Source organism: Engraulis encrasicolus, chromosome 12 (assembly GCF_034702125.1).
Source record: "Engraulis encrasicolus isolate BLACKSEA-1 chromosome 12, IST_EnEncr_1.0, whole genome shotgun sequence".
NCBI classification, from domain to species: domain Eukaryota; kingdom Metazoa; phylum Chordata; class Actinopteri; order Clupeiformes; family Engraulidae; genus Engraulis; species Engraulis encrasicolus.
Window position 1 is genome coordinate 11890060 of NC_085868.1, and position 19090 is coordinate 11909149.

The 19090-nt window shown below is 43.6% G+C and overlaps 1 protein-coding gene across 2 annotated transcripts in view; it reads right to left on the reverse strand.

The window, feature by feature from the left end:
- LOC134459333 (myosin-IIIb) overlaps positions 1 to 19090 on the reverse strand; it is a 60074-nt gene that overhangs the window by 28158 nt on the left and 12826 nt on the right. For both annotated transcript variants that reach the window (XM_063211654.1, XM_063211653.1), the window contains exons 5-12: positions 16480 to 16582; positions 14456 to 14612; positions 12086 to 12188; positions 10796 to 10921; positions 3860 to 3968; positions 3124 to 3240; positions 2923 to 3023; positions 668 to 754 (exon numbers count right to left, since the gene is read on the reverse strand). In XM_063211654.1, the coding sequence (XP_063067724.1) occupies positions 668 to 754; positions 2923 to 3023; positions 3124 to 3240; positions 3860 to 3968; positions 10796 to 10921; positions 12086 to 12188; positions 14456 to 14612; positions 16480 to 16582 (903 nt within the window). The remainder of the gene's footprint in view (positions 1 to 667; positions 755 to 2922; positions 3024 to 3123; positions 3241 to 3859; positions 3969 to 10795; positions 10922 to 12085; positions 12189 to 14455; positions 14613 to 16479; positions 16583 to 19090) is intronic.

A 19090-nucleotide genomic window follows, 5' to 3' on the forward strand; every position in this document is an offset into this window, starting at 1 on the left:
GAGAGGAGAATTATATATACAGTGCGTGTGAGAGAGCGAGAGAGAGAGAGAGAGAGAGAGGAGAGAGAGAGAGAGAGAGAGAGAGAGAGAGAGAGAGAGAGACAGAGAGAGAGAGAGAGAGAGAGAGAGAGAGGAGAGAGAATGTGCAGTGTGAGTTGTGTGTACAGTATGTGTGCATGGACTTGCGTTCAGGTGTGCACAGTTTTCTTGTGTGCATGTGTGCATGTACTTATTTGTTTGTGTGAGTGTGTGAGTGTGTGAGTGTGTGAGTGTGTGAGTGAGTGAGTGAGTGAGTGAGTGAGTGAGTGAGTGAGTGAGTGAGTGAGTGAGTGAGTGAGTGAGTGAGTGAGTGAGTGAGTGAGTGAGTGCGTGAGTGAGTGAGTGCGTGAGTGAGTGCGTGAGTGAGTGCGTGAGTGAGTGCGTGAGTGCGTGAGTGAGGGCGTGAGAGAGTGCGTGAGTATTATGTGAGTGAGTGAGTGAGTGAGTGAGTGAGTGAGTGAGTGAGTGAGTGAGTGAGTATTATGTGAGTCTGAGTGCGTGTGACTATGTGAGTTTGTGGTGTGAGGCAGATTAAGTAGTTAAAAAAGAAGTACGTAGATGGGACTGATACAGAGTGTTACACTGAAATCAAGACATGCAACTAGGTATCCAGGTCTGCATTGCTCACCAGTATGGGCTTGTTGTCTTTGTAAGTGATCACCTCCCAATCAAGCTGCTCCTCCTTGTACTCCCTCTGCTCCATCAGGAAGATGTGCTGTAAGACACACACACACGCACGCACGCACGCACGCACGCACGCACGCGCACACACACACAGGCACGCGCACACACACGCGCGCACGCGCGCACACGCACCCACGCACACACACGCACACGCACACGCGCACGCGCACGCGCACGCGCACACGCACACGCACACGCACACACACACACACACGCGCGCACACACACACGCGCGCACACACACACGCGCGCACACACACGCACGCACACACACACGCAAGCGCACACACACGCAAGCACACACGCATGCACACGCACACGCACGCACACGCACACGCACACGCACACGCACACGCACACACACACGCACACACACACGCACACACACACGCACACACACACACACACACACACACACACACACACACACAAACTGTCAAAGCCCTGTGATTCCAAACAAACTACAGATAAATAGTTTTGGCTGCCCAGTCCCAGTGGCCTGTTTAGTATTGCTGAGCGGTGGAAACAAACGCTACTTCAGGGCCTTGAGAAGTTCACGCTCCACAAGCCACTAGCAGGAAACCAAAGCATCCCCAGAGGCTCGCGCACATATGGAAAAAAACCTCGTCCTGCTTAGCTGTTAAACTTGTTTTGTGCCCCCGTGTATTGAGTCAAATAACAACCATGGTGGGTTTCACGTTTAAGATGGATGAATGGGGTCTTGACCATTTGTTATGCTCAATGTAATATTTTTTTGCTTAAAGATATCTTTTTTCCTCCATTGCTTTTGTTAATGTGTATGTTTTAGGGAATATATCTCTTGCTGAATGCACTGGGCAAGACGAATGAGATGAGTGTCACATGAGTGGTGATTGTCATATTTAAGTTGGTTAAACACCTTCACATATTTCCTAAAGTAGAATTTTTCAGTTTCAAGAGAACGTTTGCTTATCCATGATCCCTTAGGGCCTTAATGCGTTGATCAGTCTTTGCTTGCCTTATAAGTAACAAAATATGAAAACCAGTGTCTCAGTTTTCCCCAGAACACCCAGAACTGATAGAGCACCTATGTCAGTGCATCCGCTCTTCCTTTTCCTAACGTTTTGTTACCGCTTTTGCTTGCGTATTTTCCCTTCACAGAATCCACCTCTCATATTGTGTTACACTCCCCTGAAAAATGCCTGAACTCACTCCTTAGAAACCTCAGTGATGATATTACACCATAGAGGTTCCAGGCTACAACAGCTCCATCCATCACTATAAACCCCACATTCCTAGCACCAGGAGCGGGAAATGAGTCACTTTGCCACATTTGTAAGCCACCAGGGGTGCATCTCTCGAAACCATAGTTGTTAACCATGTTAGCTACTTTGTTGTTTGCAATGCAATTTCACATTGGCAACTATCAAAGTTGCTAACTGGTTGCTAACAACTACACTTTTCAGAAACGCACCCAGTTTACTTGTGTAACTTCAGTGAGATTTCAGGGTTAGCCTCTGAAGAACACTCAGGTTGTTTTCTGGGTGATCCCAATCCTAACAGACTAATCAACATTGTCCTATACCCTCAGTACACCAACAACTAGAGCTACAATGTACCGTTTTCTTCTGCTCTTCTGTAGCATATTTTTATGCAATCTTTCCTAAAATGCTTTGGATTAAAGTGTCTGCTAAGTGTGAGGTAATGTTTACCTGCAGGACATTTTAATGGAATGAATTGAGATGAAAATCAACCAAGCATCGTTTGACTTAAAGGGGTATGCCACTATTTTGGGGCTTAATACAGTTAAAATCGTTGGCCAGGGTTTATAAAGGTGGTAAAGTGTCTTGTTTTTCATGTAATCCGTTGTCTTGCTTTAAGACAAGTTAAAAGAGGGAGTATGTAACTAAGCTAGTGAAAGTCAATGGATCACTGTAGCATGTAGCATGCTACATGGATGCATTGACTTGCACTAGCTTAGCGATCTGATTCAAACCGAGAGCAAAGTCATGGCTATCACTTTCACAGCAAAAAGCAAAAGGGAGTCTTGGACATGCAGAATTTCAACAGACTATGAGCATTCATTTCAACAGCTCAGATTACACTGATCCGAGACAGCCCAAAGGCCAGTGTCACACCAAGTGAAGAGAGTGTGGCTTGTTTGAAACAGGAGAAGGGCAAATTGGATTTGCTGTAACCAAGTTGGAACCTCAGACTTACATGGTTGAAGAAATACTGCAGCTTTTCATTGGCCAGGTTGATGCAGAGTTGCTCAAATCGGTTGACGGCAAAGTTTTCAAAGCCAAAAATGTCGAGGATACCTACAGAACACAGAAGAGTTATAATAATTTCATAAACGATCTTATAACTGATCACGGACCATTTTTTACAACTGATCTCTGTGGTTGTATTGGAACTTACCAATTTCACGTTGTTCAAGATCTGGGTCTACATGTGGGGCGAGCAGCTCGTTGACTTTGCTGACTATCCATCCAAACACTCGTCCATAAGCCACCTTGGCAATGGAATCTCTGGCATCTGATGGAACAAAAAAAACGCCATTGCATAATCCTTAGCCCATTGTGTCCTGGAAACACATATACGCTGCATTCAGGTTCTTGAGATTTGAGCTGTTTTATTAAACATGTGGGCAAGTTAGAGCTGAATGAACACAGTATAAGGGAAAACAAGGATCCTAGCTTTTAAATGCAACTCATTTCATGTTTGTATGTGCTTCAGTCGCTGAGATATTTAGGATTTAATAGACAGAGGGCACCCTTTCCCAAAAAGGGCTTAGGACAAAATGGGTTAATATTGTTGAGTTCCCAAAAGGACCACCACATAATATGATAGAGCAAAAACATTTGAAGATATAAAAGAGGAAATACATAGAAATCATACACTGCATCATGCATAGCGAAAAATATAAATAATATGAGAGTTTTTTGAGTGTTGTTGATATGAGAGTCTTCTTTTTTCCAGTTGAAAAGGATATATAGGTGTGACATGCTATCTTTTCAACCAATGATGGTGTGCAGTCATGCAGTCACATTATACCCAAGTTCCCTAAAGAATCAGAGAAGCACTCTAACATTGTGGTGTGTGCATGTGTGCGTGCGTGTGTGTGTGCGTGTGTGTGTGTCGTGTGTGTAGTTACCTTCGGCCTGCTGTTGGCTGTGTAGGCGACGGATGGCTTCCCCTCGTGTGACAGACATGGTGCATGTCAGACTCCTAAAGAGTTCCTCTTCCTGCACCCCAAACTGGCCCTGAGACATGCGCGCGCGCGCACACACACACACACACACACACACACACACACACACACACACACGCACACGCACACGCACACGCACACGCACACGCACACGCACACGCACACGCACACGCACACACACACGCACACACACACGCAGACACACACGCAGACACACACACGCAGACACACACACGCAGACACACACACGCAGACACACACACGCAGACACACACACACACACGCACACAGGTTTTACTACAAAACCACAGTCACTCACTGAAGCATTACTTTCCTTCACATTACACTTAGCACACACTTATTCACTTACAGTAGAGAGAAGCAATCATTCTCAGGTGACATACAGTAAGAGACAGCCGGGTAAGTGCAGAGAGAGAGAGAGAGAGAGAGAGAGAGAGAGAGAGAGAGAGAGAGAGAGAGAGAGAGAGAGAGAGAGAGAGAGAGAGAGAGAGAGAGAGAGAGAGAGAGAGAGAGAGAGAGAGCTGTAGGTGTCAATTTAAGGATTACTGGCTAACATTTCAATTGGTTTTAGGAAGTGTTACATTATTACATTGGCATAAACCGGCAAAGCTTTCTGGAAACAGAGAAACATCCCATTTCTAGTATGACCTCGTGTTTCACCGCCCAACAGAACTTCACGCATGATGTCATGCCGACTGAATACAGACATGCCTGAAGATTTACTGCCATGTCCTTACGGTAGAGCATTGGGTTACTACACTGGCGACCCGGGTTCGATTCCGGCCCGGGTCATTTGCCGATCCTTCCCCGCCTCGCTCTCTCTCCCCCCACTCATGTCCTGTCGAAAATAACAGCAATAAGCCCTGAAAAAATATTTGGATTTGTACTGTATGCATTCAGATTTAAGTTTGCACACCACAGCACCATGGCATAACTACAGCCCGAATGCGAGTTTGAAGAAAACTCTACTCCTCATCAAACGTAAACACACATTGTGCTTGTTGTGAGACGGTACGGACATAAAAAAAACATCTGCCGGGGGGTGAGCAAACGCGTCAACAAACATGACATAATGGGAGGGGTCACAAAGCACGAGAGGCCTTGTTGTGTCTTCCTGGTTTCCTGGGCCGTTGAGTGACGGTGTCCCGTTCCAGTCACGGCACTGCTACGGCCAATTCATAGCCTACATGTGAGACGGAGAAGGATACAGTACAGTACAGGGGTGGAGCTATAGCCGGGGAAAGCAGGGCATTTGCCCGTGGGCACAGGGCCCTCCCGTATTCATGGTGGGGGCCCTATTATAACTAGTGTTGCACCGATACCGATACCAGTATCGGTGGATCAGTGGATCGGCACTAAAATGGTGGTATCGATATTGGAGAGTACCAACAAATAGGGCACCGATACCATTTACAGGTGCTTGTATGACACTTAAACAGCCTTGAAATTAATTATTTCATAGAGGTATTTAAAAAGTATTAAAAGTTTTGCTGGATTCACTTTGTATTAGTCTTTTTCCTGTTTCACAAAGGTAGGCAGCAGCCTGACAAAGCCATGAAATGATTTTACATCCAAGTAGTATGTACTACAGCCCTTCATATACATACATTTCAAAAAGGGTGGTATTGGTATCGCTATCGGCCGATACTGCACAGCCAGGTATCGGGTATCGGTATCGGGGCCAAAAAATGGCATCGGTGCAACACTAATTATAACCTTGGAGGCTGTACAGGGTGGGTACCCCATCAGTGTTTTGCCCAGGGGCCCTGTGTACATTTGTTCTGCAGTACATGTAGACTGTTTCACATGTCCGATTTCAGAGTTTCCCAAACAGGGGGCCAGGACTGTGGTCACAGAAGTACTGCAGGGGCCGTCACAGTGAGAAGGCACTGTTTTCATAAAACCATAAATTCCACAAATTGTTATTTCTGATAATATTGTATACTTAATGAATGCATTTATTTTTCATGTCATTTTCAAATTGAAATGTAATGCAGTATTAAGGGACAAAACATTTTTGGCATTTTGAATAAGGGAGGTGGGCGGGTCTCAAAAATATTCTTGGGTCCAAAAAGGGGGTCCCAGCTTACAAGGTTGGGGAACCTCCGTTCTATTAGACGATTTCATGTACGTGTAATTTCACAAGGAGAGCGTACAATAATGGACCAAACGGAAAAAAAATAAAAAATAAAAAAGTATAAAAGACAAAACACAGGTATGTTACGAAAGTACGTATATTATTGACGGATTTAAAATGCGCACAAACATAACGTAATTGTCAAAGGTAGGGTGTGAATGGAGTGTTAGACGCACAAGGAAAAGGAGGTAATAAATGAAGAGCTCTTTTCCAAAACGCTATATCTACCATTTTTGACTTTTTGCATTTTAATTTTGGAATTGACTGTTAAGAGCTCCTATCATCTATGAGTGAATTCTTGCAATTCAAATGTACTTTAAGACCTCTATAAAAATGCATTTTGCAATGCATTTCAATGGAATGCCCAATACAAAAATGTCAATTTCCCAACATTCTATAAAACGGATATATCTCATTTTGGAAAAGAGCTCTTCAAATTCACCTGCTCCCCTCTGCTCCACTCCCTGGCCTCCCTCCTGAATCAGATGCCAAATATAGTCCAGGCTGACCTTCTCCTCCAAGCCACCCACATCTTATCTGGGGAGGCCAGATGTGGAAACGAGGAGGAAGGTAGGAAGGTGTGTGTGTGTGTGTGTGTGCGTGTGTGCGTGTGTGCGTGTGTGCGTGTGCGCGTGTGTGTGTGGCGTGTGTGTGTGTGCGCGTGCGTCTCTGTGTGTGTGTGTGCGTGTGTATCCAGATCTGTTCCCCTGGCTCTTGTCATCTGGGAGGGAGGTTTGTTTGGAGAAGAGAGGGCGAGGGAGGGCAGTTAACTCACAGCTAAACGGGCCCAAAACACAGAGACACCCCCCCCCACCACCACCACCACCCAGAGACCCATAGCGGCCAGTCGGCCCAACAGCTGTGAATGGCTCAGGATTACCACTGGCAGAGGAGCGGAGCGGGACCACAACTACTCTGACTGAACAATAATGCTGTTTGTTTAGTGTTGTATGCAAAAGGCCAGATAAAGACACCATTCTTCCCACTCCGCCTCCCATGCTCACTCACTCACTCCCTCGCTTGCTTGCTCCTGGTCTGCTAGCCATCCGGGACACATCCATCCAGCCCCACTTGTTATCCCATCCCCCATCCATACCTCTGGAACAGGGCCCAGTAGTGTGTGTGTGTGTGTGTGTGTGTGTGTGTGTGTGTGTGTGTGTGTGTGTGTGTGTGTGTGTGTGTGTGTGTGTGTGTGTGTGTGTGTGTGTGTGTGTGTGTGTGTGTGTGTGTGTGTGTGTGTGTGTGTAGTCAGAAGAAAAATCAAATATTACATAGTAGATGCCAGATTGACAACTTTGACTGCTTCAACAGGGGTGGTACACGTTCCCATTGTTAATCCGCGGCTAACACAACATCTTTTCATTAAATCAATAAACACAAAACTTCAGCTGAAAAATAGGAAATAACATTCTAAAATCTGTCACAGATTCATGGGTATGGTGTGACTGCTGTAGCCTACCTGTTTATCAAAAGTGTGTGTGTGTGTGTGTGTGTGTGTGTGTGTGTGTGTGTGAGTGTGTGTGTGTGTGTGTGTGTGTGTGTGTGTGTGTGTGTGTGTGTGTGTGTGTGTGTGTGTGTGTGTGTGTGTGTGTGTGTGTGTGTGTGTGTGTGTGTGTGTGTGTGTGTGTGTGTGTGTGTGTGGTCAGAAAAATATTATATAATACACAGGGTAGACGGACACCTTTAACCGCTTTTGGCTTTCATTATTGTCCTAGACTAGCCTCACCATTGGGTACATCGTGACTGCTGTACATCAATACAACAATGTACACGTGCGTGCAGACCCGTTCTAAGACCCCTTGGCCCCAATCGTTTGCCTACCAGTCCCATGCACAACAACCATTTCCGTCTCTCTGCCATTTCAGGCCTGAGAGCAAGATGAAAGTGTTGAAGAGAGTTGGTCCCACATACATATTGCAGAGCAGGGCTTGACATGAACTTTTTACTAACTTTTTGCTCACCGGCCACAGTGGCTAGTAGTTGCTAGTATGAAATGATCTACTACAGTATGTCAGGCAAATAGAATCTGAGTTACCTGTCCAGGTCACTTGTGGAACTGCTGCAGAGGTGTGAATGAACAGTTGCAAGGTGTTGCAAGAACTGCTCGGGTAGCCACAAACTCTTGCAAAAACATTTTCCGTGTGAAGTCGTATGCACAACATATTCGAAAACACAATTAAACAGTTGTGAACTGCTGCCATCCTTGCTGTCAGTGCCTGCAAGTTATATCCCCTACTGCTTTCACCATCTGACAAAAAAGAGACTCAAAAAGCTTCCAAAAGCTAAAACGGTTTGCTGTTTGCTGACGACCCACTAGCAGTCTACTGATTCTCATCCAAAGTAGGACACTTTTGAAGATACGACCGTAGAAAACAGGGGAAGAGAAACGGAGAGGCAGATAGAGGGCTGGAGGGCCGTGGCGTTCAAGTAGTAAAGCAGGTGAAGGTTTAATGGTGCTCTCTGGCAGAGGCGTAGAAAATATCAAGAAAACTTGATAGCTGGATGCCAAAGCACTCCCCTAAAATAAAACCACTGTAGCCTTATACTGTAGATGGGGTCGCCGGCGGGCCTATTCACGATTTGCTGAAAATACTCAACTACATCATAACAATATTACTATGACAGTATCAAGAGCCTTAATTAACAGATTAAGACATAGCCATTACAATTTCGGTACAGTAAGGTTATACCATAGGCTCCGTGCTCTGGGGGTTCAAACTTCTTGCCCTGATGAAGGCCCTGTAGGGGGCTGAAACATGTTGGCATGTTGTTTTTAATTGTTCACGTTCAAACATGAATTCACATTCAAGTGGTTTTACTTCAGAGGACTGCCTTTGCGTCCTGCTTGGTTTGAGGAAATGAAAGGGATCCAAAGAAAGTGTTGTGATTGAAATCTCTGGGGCTCATGGGGAGGTATGGATGAGGGAAAGGGGTGAGGTAGGCTACATGATTTGAAAGGAGGGCCAAGAAGATAAACTGTTCAAGTCACCCACAGACAGGAAAGGGACAAAGATGAATCCAGCAATTTCCACAATTAACTGATCTATCTGTCTTGATTGCATGCTCATATCACAAATGTTGGATCAGAAATGTGGAAAGGGTTGTGGCTATCTGAACTGGATTGACACCACGTACTGTACACCAAGCCAGGGGTAGATTTCTCAAAGGCGAAGTAGCTAGTCGGTTAGCAACTTTGCAGAGTAGATACTATAAAAGTTGCTAACTCCTGTGTCTCGAACGTTAGCATACGAAGTAACTACTGCTTGGAGTAATGTGCACTCTGAAGTAGTGGTGACTTTGAAAGTGAGGCGCCTCCCATCCGTATCTCGACAGTGAAGTTGAAGTACAGCTGGAGTAGATCCATTGAGTACAGACATCACCTCAGCCACCCCAAGTAACACACAGCCCTAGTCTACTTCAGAGTGTGACTCCACCCATTAGCTAAACTTGTAGTACATATTTGACCACAAATGTGTCAATATCTTTTAATCCTGTGGTGCAAAAGCGATGAAAATCAATCGACATGCACACAAAGTGATGATACAGCTGCGAGAGTGTTCAGAACACAAATTCACGTCATTCAAATAAAATAAAAAAACGTCATATCCTTGGAATCTGATGAATCCCAGACTAATAATATACTTTTAGCTGTATACCGATTGAATTGCGTCTCATTTCGATGTGTAATTTGTGAGATATTTAGATAAGAAAGTATTGGTTACTCCCGGAAATGCACTGGCTTAGGTATCAAGTACTTAATTTTTTTTGGCGCGAATTTCATTTCATAGCCTAGGGGTATTTACGCTTGCCTATCAATGGGATGACGCGAGCCACGCGGGTTCGAAACCAGTGTGCAGCATGTTGACAACAACTCGTGAAATCGTGTTTTGGACCCTACAGTGTAACACATTTTCCCTTGGCTGCACGTGTGTGTTGGTAATGCACAACATAAATGATCTATTTCTGCCAGATATTTCCAAAATTGTGGCACTGCAACCATGTGGATTCGAACCGGCGTGACTTCTGTTTTCCCATTGGGATGCAAGCGTGAATACCACTAGGCTATGCAATGAAATCCGCGCAAATTTTTTTTAGAGATATCACACTTCAACAGGCGATTTTTTTGGGAGTAACCACAACTTCATTGTCCAAATATTTTACAAATTACACCTCGGAATGAAACGAAATCCAATCGGCATGCAGATAATACTGCATTATTGGTGCGGACGGTGTCAGATTGTAATGCCACGGCCGTGTTTTTTCACAAAGAAATTACAAGGTGTGTTGTGGAGGAAACAGCGGAGTCACGGTGTCGTGACATCCAATCAAATGTGCTGGTGGTGGTTGTACACTATTGCTTTCTACTTCACGCACTGAATTTAGGAGGAAACAGCTGAATCATGACTCAGCAATCATGCTTATCTCTTGTTGCTTCTTTGGTCACGCACTGCAATGCCAAGAAAGTAAGTAGCGGTGTGGACTCAGGAAAGTAGCCGCACTACTTTTGGCTTACTGTGGGAATAGTAAGGTTTCGAGAAATGCACGGATTTCGCCTTGAAGTAAGTAGATAACTACAAAGTACATCTGTAGTTCAAAGCTAACATTGCGGAAACGCACCCCAGAACTGAACCAAGTAAGGTCAAAGGAGGTTGGGGTGTGTGTGTGTGTGTGTGCGGGTATGCGTGCGTGCGTGCGTGCGTGCGTAATACTTCAGTACTTACAGCTGCAGCTTTGAGCCAGCCCACAGAGGAGCTGGTGATGCGCAGGACGTCCCCCTCCCCCGGCTCAAACATGATGTTGCCTAGAGACAGGATGCCGGCCAGGATCGTCATCATGTCCACCTTCTCCTGCAGGGGAAACAGCACCAACACGCACGCACAAACACACGGACAAGCACACGGAGAAACACATGCTCACACACACGCACACGCACACACAAACACAAATTCTTAACATATCTTAACACACCAATTCAAATTTAAATGAACAGTATTCCCACATTGGAATCATAGATACAAAAAATCCTTTGGGACAAAATGTGGTTAAGGTGTTTCTACGACAACCATTTGGAATTTTTGAAAATTTGCGCAAGTTAAATAAAGAATTGAGGGACAAACACAAAGACATAACATATGAACTTGGGCATTGCGACATCTTTGAAAAACACAGTAAGGTGCACCGTGCACAGCAAGCAATGGAAAAACCCATAACCACCAAAAGGAAAGTATACATACTTTATTACAGGAGAGAGGAAAAACTTCAAGGGGTATGTGTGTGTGTGTGTGTGTGTGTGGGCAGTAGGGCGTGTTTTATAGTATACCACATGTGGCCCGGCCTTCTGCCCGTCAGGAAGTCATTAAGATAGTAAGGGAAGTAGCACGCTTATTTACCACTATGGTGACAATTATGTCGTCAAGTCACAGCGGGAAAGGCCCTGTGATTGGGGCGGCCATGGCCTAACTATTAGGAAGTTGGTGTATATTTCCTGTGCACTTTGTTTTTGCTTGAGATGTTGGCTTGATTATGTCCTCTTTTGAAAGTCGCTTTGGTTATAAATGCAATGCAATGTAATGTAATGTAATGTAATGTAATGTAATGTGTTGGAGTCGGAAGGTTACAGGTTTGAATCCCATAACATCGACTAAATGAACATTGCTCCAAGGACTGCAACAATTGGCCTGTACCTAAGCGACTATAAGTCACTTTGGATAAAAGTGTTTGCTAACTAATGTAATAATACTGCCTTGTCCCATGTAATAAAGCACTTTATAGCTTTTAGGGCTTTTTTCCCCCTTTATTTGATAGGACAGATGGAGATGGGCAAAAGACCCGGGCCGGAATCGAACCCAGGTCCCTGGTGTAGTATCCCAGTGCCCTACAGTTAGGCCACGGCAGAGCAATTAATAAACCACTTTTAACTTGTACCCAATGAAGCAACAACTGTCTCTCTTTACACGTGTGTGATGTAATTGCTAGATTAAACTGCTGTAACTTAACATCGTCCCCCGTACCTGTTCTTCAAACCCCACCATGTCCATCGCGTTGCACACATCCGAATACTTCTTGCTCCAGTGATTCACCATGTCATCTGATAGGGAGGTGCCATTCAGATACCTAAAACACACACACATACACAAAATAAATATTGGTAGTGTGAATACAAGCTTCGATGGAAAGGGAAACCGCAGTGCAGAGGAGCGTGTCTCTGGCCAACATTTATTTCCATTCCTGCTGTAGCTTGGACACCAACATCAAAAGCGCAACAAAGAAAACAACACATATTCATGACAGTATTTACTCTTACTAACTGTAATCCACAGCAGACAGCACAGATCAAGTATTTATTTCATAAGATGTGTCCACCAGCTTCTGAAAGTTAAGCCTTTGTCACATGTTTGATCACATAATTTTCTGAATCAGCGGGCACAAAAATCATACACAAGAAAGATTGATCAGTGGAGCAGTGAGTGAGTGTCCAGGTCAGGGGTGTTGAAACGGTTGGTAAAGGGGGACTGAGTCACCAGGGCCCCACATATTGTTGGGGACCACAGGGAGTTAGATTTTTGTTTTTCCATATTAAAGGGCAAATCCTGCCAATTTCAATGTGCTGTTGTATTGCTCACGCTACCCTTGACTTGTCAGTACCCGGTGACGCTGTACTTTTTGGCCCAGCCCTTTCCAAGATATGAGCTTTTCTAATGGGGGCAACTTTTGTTTACATTGTAAAAAATGAGCATAGACCTACTCCAAATATTTTAACAAAAGGTATCACTGTTTGCTAGTTGTCTGCTGATGTTGTTGCATAACCTTTTGGATGTTTTTGGGAATAAATAAAAATGTTTTTTTGAAATGTAAACAAAAGTTGCCCCCATTAGAATAGTTCATATCTCGGAAAGGGCTGAGACAAAAAATGCGGAGTCATTGGGTACTGACAAGTCAAGGGTAGCGTGAGCAATACAACAGCACATTGAAATTGGCAGGAGTTGCCCTTTAACATCATATAAATGGGGGGTCCATTGCAGCTGGGTGCAGAGGGCACAGAATTTGGTCCTACGTCCCTGGTCCAGATGTCCAGGAGGACAAGCAGAATAATAATTACGGCATAATTTTTGCTTTTGGATACGTGTTTGGCAACACCTTACTGTGTCATTTAGGAACAGAGGAGCCAAAATCAGATCAACCTTTTACCTACTAGATCTATTTTTACAAACACAAACACCTGTATGACATCACCTGTTTGTACACCTCTTTCAAGGCAAGGCGTTGATGCCACTCCTTCTGGCAAACTAGAGTCTAGTTTTGAGGTGTGTCCGAGACACAGGACTATGCGTAAGCAATCTTGATAAGACGACCCATAAAATCCGATGTCACATGTGACGTGTTAGGAGGGAGAGCTGACGGGCAGAAAATAGCCAGAGAGGAGTGACACAGCCCTTCCTGTCCAGTGACACGTCGATTCCAAGTATTATGTACGTAATGGGTTCACAGTGTTGTGTGTGTGTGTGTGTGTCTGTGTGTGTAAGTGTGTGTGTGTGTGTGTGTGTGTTTATGTGTGGAAACGCTGTTGAAGGCCACACTTCTTGGTGCCTCCATATTATGACTTCACACTTGAATGACGAGAAATTCTTGAACGTTTGAGTTTTCCAAACAAGTAGAAAAAATCCTCATATTTCCAGGCACCAGGTGTCCTACAGTTACGGAATGCAGAATGTGTACAGTATATGACGTTTTTCATAATGAGAAACAAAAACACTTCTGATGATGATAATAGAAAATAGAGCAGCTACCATTTCGGATAACACATCTGTGAGTTTACACATCTGTGTTGACTAAATATGTACAGTACACATTCAAATGAGTAAATAATGAATGCCAATATTTGATTAGAACAAACAGGGAAGACTTTCGGTAAAGCAGGACAAACAAGAACAAAGACCTGCCTGTAAATGAGAAGCTAGTGCATTTCTGGCTTCACTGTTTGCACAGGAAACAATGCAGTGTTAATTCAACACTTAGTCAAATATAAAAACACATTTTCGAGTGTCTTTGGTCACAGAGTACTCCCCAAGTGTTGAATTAACACTATTTTTCAGAGCCTGTTTCTCTCCCCTTTGAACACAGCCATGGTTCAATCCGAATTGGAAGATGTAATCACTGATCTGTCACTAGGTGGAGCTTACAAAAAGCTCCCTTGCTGCCACAGAAACACAGATAAAGCCAATTTATCTCCCATTCTGGACAGAACCATGGATGTCAAGTCAACGTGCTGGAGGACTTCATACTGCTCTATGAAGCTCTCTGAAGCTCTGTGGCGTATCAGTGCAATGTAGAGTGCGGTACATACTCGCCATGGAGCACACTGATGACCTAATGGAGCTCACCTGTATTGCTCAGGCTCCAGAAGACCGTATATCTCCCGGTCGTCAGCACAGATGCCGGCCAGCATGCAGTAAAAGATGTGGAAGTTACGCTCTCCCTCATCCTGCTGCACCACCCGAGACTTCTCCAGCAGATACTCGTTAATCTTGGCCCCTTTCACTGCACAAGGCACGCACATATTCACAACAAGGAACACAGTTATTCACAACAAGGCACACACAATAAGGCATACTATTATTTACAACAAGGCACAAAATTATTTACAAGACACACAATTATTCACAACAAAACAAGTGACATGGTCAAGCATACCTTACAGAATTGAAGAGAGATTGTTACACTGTTGTAGCTATGATTATGTGATGTTACATTACATTTAGTAGACTTTTTTATGCAAAACGATTTACAAAGAGAGTCCATCTAGATAGCAATACAACATGTCTGAGGAAATACAGAGTACAACACTGAGCACAGCAATAATCAGGACAGTCATAACTAAATGGTAAGGCAGTCAGATTTGTAGCCCAAATGTTTGATTGATTGATTAATTGCTTTATTGACAACACATCAGTTTTCTTCTTATAGAAGTACTGTTCTTCCTGTGGTCAAAACAAATCCATACATTATTTTATGTTGCTGGTCCGACTCTCGACCCGCCAGGTTGGTGGGGGGAGTAATTAACCAGTGCTCTTCCCCATCCTCCTCCATGACTGAGTTATCCTAAGCATGGTACTGTCCCACTGCACATCTCCTTTGGGGCGCCATTTGGTGCTGCCCCTTGCACCGGTGTGGCATAAATGCATTTTCATTATGTGCGGTGAGCACAGTGTGCTGTGTCACAATGACAATGGAAATTTCCCAGGAGGACTTTAAAATACTAGAAATGACAGGATATGCAGATATAACAGAGTTAGTCCAACAGCTTATGGATAAGCAGGGACTCGTTATTACAGGAAACTATCTCAGAAGAGAAGAGTCCAGGCTTCTTAAAGACTGGGTGTGTTTACCTGTGTCAGCAGACAAGCAGATGGTAGCTTGTGTGTTTGTTGACAGGTATTGAAAAGGTAATGTTTTAGACGTAAATGCAATGTCTTAGATTAGTTGTTTACTTAACGATCAGACTATACCACAAGCAACTAAATCTAAAGCTGCAGTAACATAAGGGTAATTGAATTAGAATGGAAACGAGAAACAACAGCTCTGGCGAGTAAAGCGACAATAAAATTGTCAAAGACCATTTAACAGCATGTGTTAAAGAGTTAAAGACCGTTTAACGCCATGCAAATGAGCTATGACTCGTTTAGGCTGCAAAATACTGGCAATTGGAGTGCAGCAGTGACTGTTTATTATTAACATGGGTAAGAAAAATATGATGTTTGAATCCCTCATGCCACAAACTACTTGAGCACCAAAGGCAAAATATTTAGAAATATTAAGCAGCTTTTATTATTATTATTATTATATCAGTTACAAAAACAATTCAGCTGTAATCGTTTCTGGTGTGAATGCAGCATAACTGTCTACAGACCCACTGTGGATTGAGTATTGTTTAATCAAAATGATGCCAAATCGGTCTCCTAACTTAATAGCTTGAGTAAGCTCCACATGGCCAAACAATAGAGGGTTGTGTGTGTCCAAGACTGCTAGCAACCACAGAATAGCTTCAGTTCTTGCATGAGAAGGCACTTTGCCCCTGCCCCTCATATTCCACACTTTTGCATGCAAGTTTACTTAGCGCCTAATGTGTTGTAATTGTTTGTTAGGAGCCTACAGGGGTTGGATTACACGGCCATTAGATTATTAGACTGGCTGCGATGTCTGGAGCAAGTGAAATTGAAGCAATCTGTGCCCGGGCAGGAGATTTGCATGCTCTTACTCGAGTGTTGAAAGGCTGTTTGCATTCTCCAGACGGCTGGGCTGGCTAGCCTGTTGTGTCCTTGTACTTTGAGGTAAATAATACAGACTGGGTCTGGAGCCAATCATCTCTGGAACCTTCTAGAATATGGAGGCGCATTATTGTCCTCACCTGACGTTCCGAGGAAACGGAGCTGAATGTACTTCCCGAAGCGGCTGCTGTTGTCATTCATGACAGTCTGGGCATTGCCGAAGGCCTCCAGAAGAGGATTCACCTTTGGACCAAAGAAAAACATATTGGTTTTGATTAATTAAAAACAGGCAGAGGATTTAAAATGAACTGCAGATTGTGTTCCTGGAGGAAAATAACACTGAGATCTTATGAGGAGCAGAGCAGATCATGTGAAACAAAGTATTATATTTGTAACTGTCAATTCAGGACCATTCAAAGAAATGCCTCATATTATTGCTAAATTAAGCAACTCAAAAGAGAAAGAAGTCAGATATAATTCCAATCGAACATCAATGCATGATCTTAAACTGATTTTATAACACATTATGTGAGATTTTACCTTTAAGAAACATAACAGAAGTAAATAACATCAAGCTTCTGAGAGATAAAAAAACAGAAGACTGTTGTAAGCAGGTTTCTTTGACATTATATAACATGAAACCTGCTGTATGTTGAATGACAAGGCTGAAAAACCTGATTTGAAAAGAGAAACCGTGACACTCCATGAACACTCAGCCATGGCAAGTGAACTCAAAGCAAAGCTATGTCAGGTATTTAAGGAAGAGATGTCATAGTACAACGCAGAAAGTTCACACATCAAAAAAAAAGTGTCAATATTTGGGTTTAAAGCAGCGCTCTGTTTTCACCTAAACACAGTTGGCAGAACCAAAAACACCAGCGGGGTGCCTCTTTCCAGCTCTTTGTCTTGTACTTAGTTGTATTCCACTGTGTAGAGGCATTTTTGTGTCAGTGTGTGGTCTTATTATAGTGTTTAAAACAGCACAGGCGAAACAAGGCCAGGCTTTTGGTTTGGCCCACAGGGCTCCATTAAAGGGCTGAAATAACTACAGATATATTTGGTAAGCCTTTTCAAGCTTCACTAGATGGGTACAAGAGTGGCTCTTTTGGGTCACTTGATTTTAGCCTACGGTACTTGTTTCACAAACTGGCTTTTCAGATGAAGGTCTGATTTACTACTTGAAGTGCAAAAGTTTCATGTCATTTACATAGATCCAAAGAGTCCAAGTTGTCACGTTTCCATTCAATGTACTGTATGAGTATCAGTCACGCATTTACAATTTTGGCTTTCCCAACATTTCCATCAGTGGTTTGTTTTTTATCATTAAGATACTTTTTTAAAAGTGTCTCTGAGGGACAATTTTCTTGTTCAACTCTTGTTCATGCATATCATGGTTGAAGAGTAAACGGGTTAGTGTAGTAGCACATTACCACTTCAATTTCTTGGTTCGAGACTATATCGTTACAGCCCTAATCATTATGTGTAGAGGCTCCAGACCCTTCACTGACCTGTGCATCAAGCTGTTTACGAAAAAAGGCAATGCTAGGCGCATACTCGTATCCGGATCTCTTATCTGCATGCGTAAACACTCGGTGGGTTTTTGATGCTTATTTCAGGGCTCTAGGGAGACTTAGAGGAGGATCAAAGCTGTTTTCAGAAAGAGATTTTTAAATTTCATGAGGCAAACAACAGAAAGACCCCAAATGCGCCCCCGGTCCCCCTCCCCACCCATCCGTCAGCATCTGTGCTGTGTAAGGGGACTGTGACAGGGTGTGACCAGGCAATCCCTTGTAAAAAAAACATCCAAATATATGCCAAATCCGAAACCCAGGAAGTCCTATATTATGGGAAACAGGATGTGAAGTCGTATGTGTGTGAGGTCCCGTCTTCCCCCTTTAAAGAAAACATAAAGTCTTCCAGATGCTTCGGCAGACAGGCACAGGATGGACAGTGACTCTGCACACGTCACCAAACATAAGAGATGTGCTTTAGCACATTGTTTGTAAACGATCAATGTATTTCTGACCTACAGAGGACTTCCACAAGTCTCAGTCATGGTTCATACTAAATTGTTGTATTTTTTTCTTCAGCAGGGATAGACATTGCATCAACATTGAAATCTCTCTTTCAGCAAATGAGCTCTGCCTGAGAATAAAGCAAACACAATTGTCTATTATCTGCAATAAAATTAATGACTTTTTAAAAGAATACGAGAGCAAGCAAACAGACGGTCATTCAATTGTGATTACAACATAAAATTAGTTGTGGAATAGCTTGATCTGTCTCATTTCATCGCAACAGAAAATCAAATCAGCAAGTAAAACAGGCTGTGTGTGCGCGCATGACCGGAATTTATCAGACCTTCGTCTGCTCTTTCTGTGTATGCATGTGTGTGGCTGAATCATCCAGTCAACAGTAACCTCTTCCCACAGTACGCCAACGTGATTTTTGAGCAACAACTCAGAGTTGGACAGGGAAACAGACCAGAGCCAATTTTCCCCATAGTTATAGTCTGTCAAAACCCTTTCCATGAAAAAAAGAAAGAAAAAGAAAAAAAACTCCCTCATGACATGACCACCATTTTCCAGCTGATAAGGCTAGTAATCAAAACATCCTTTGCTATATAAGGGCTATATAAGGGCCTGCCTGGGGGTTGCAGACTTGCATTATGGGGCAAGGGGACAAGAGGGGGAAAGGGAGGAGTAGGAGGAGGAGGAGGAGGAGGAGGAGGAGGAGGAGAGGGAGGAGGAG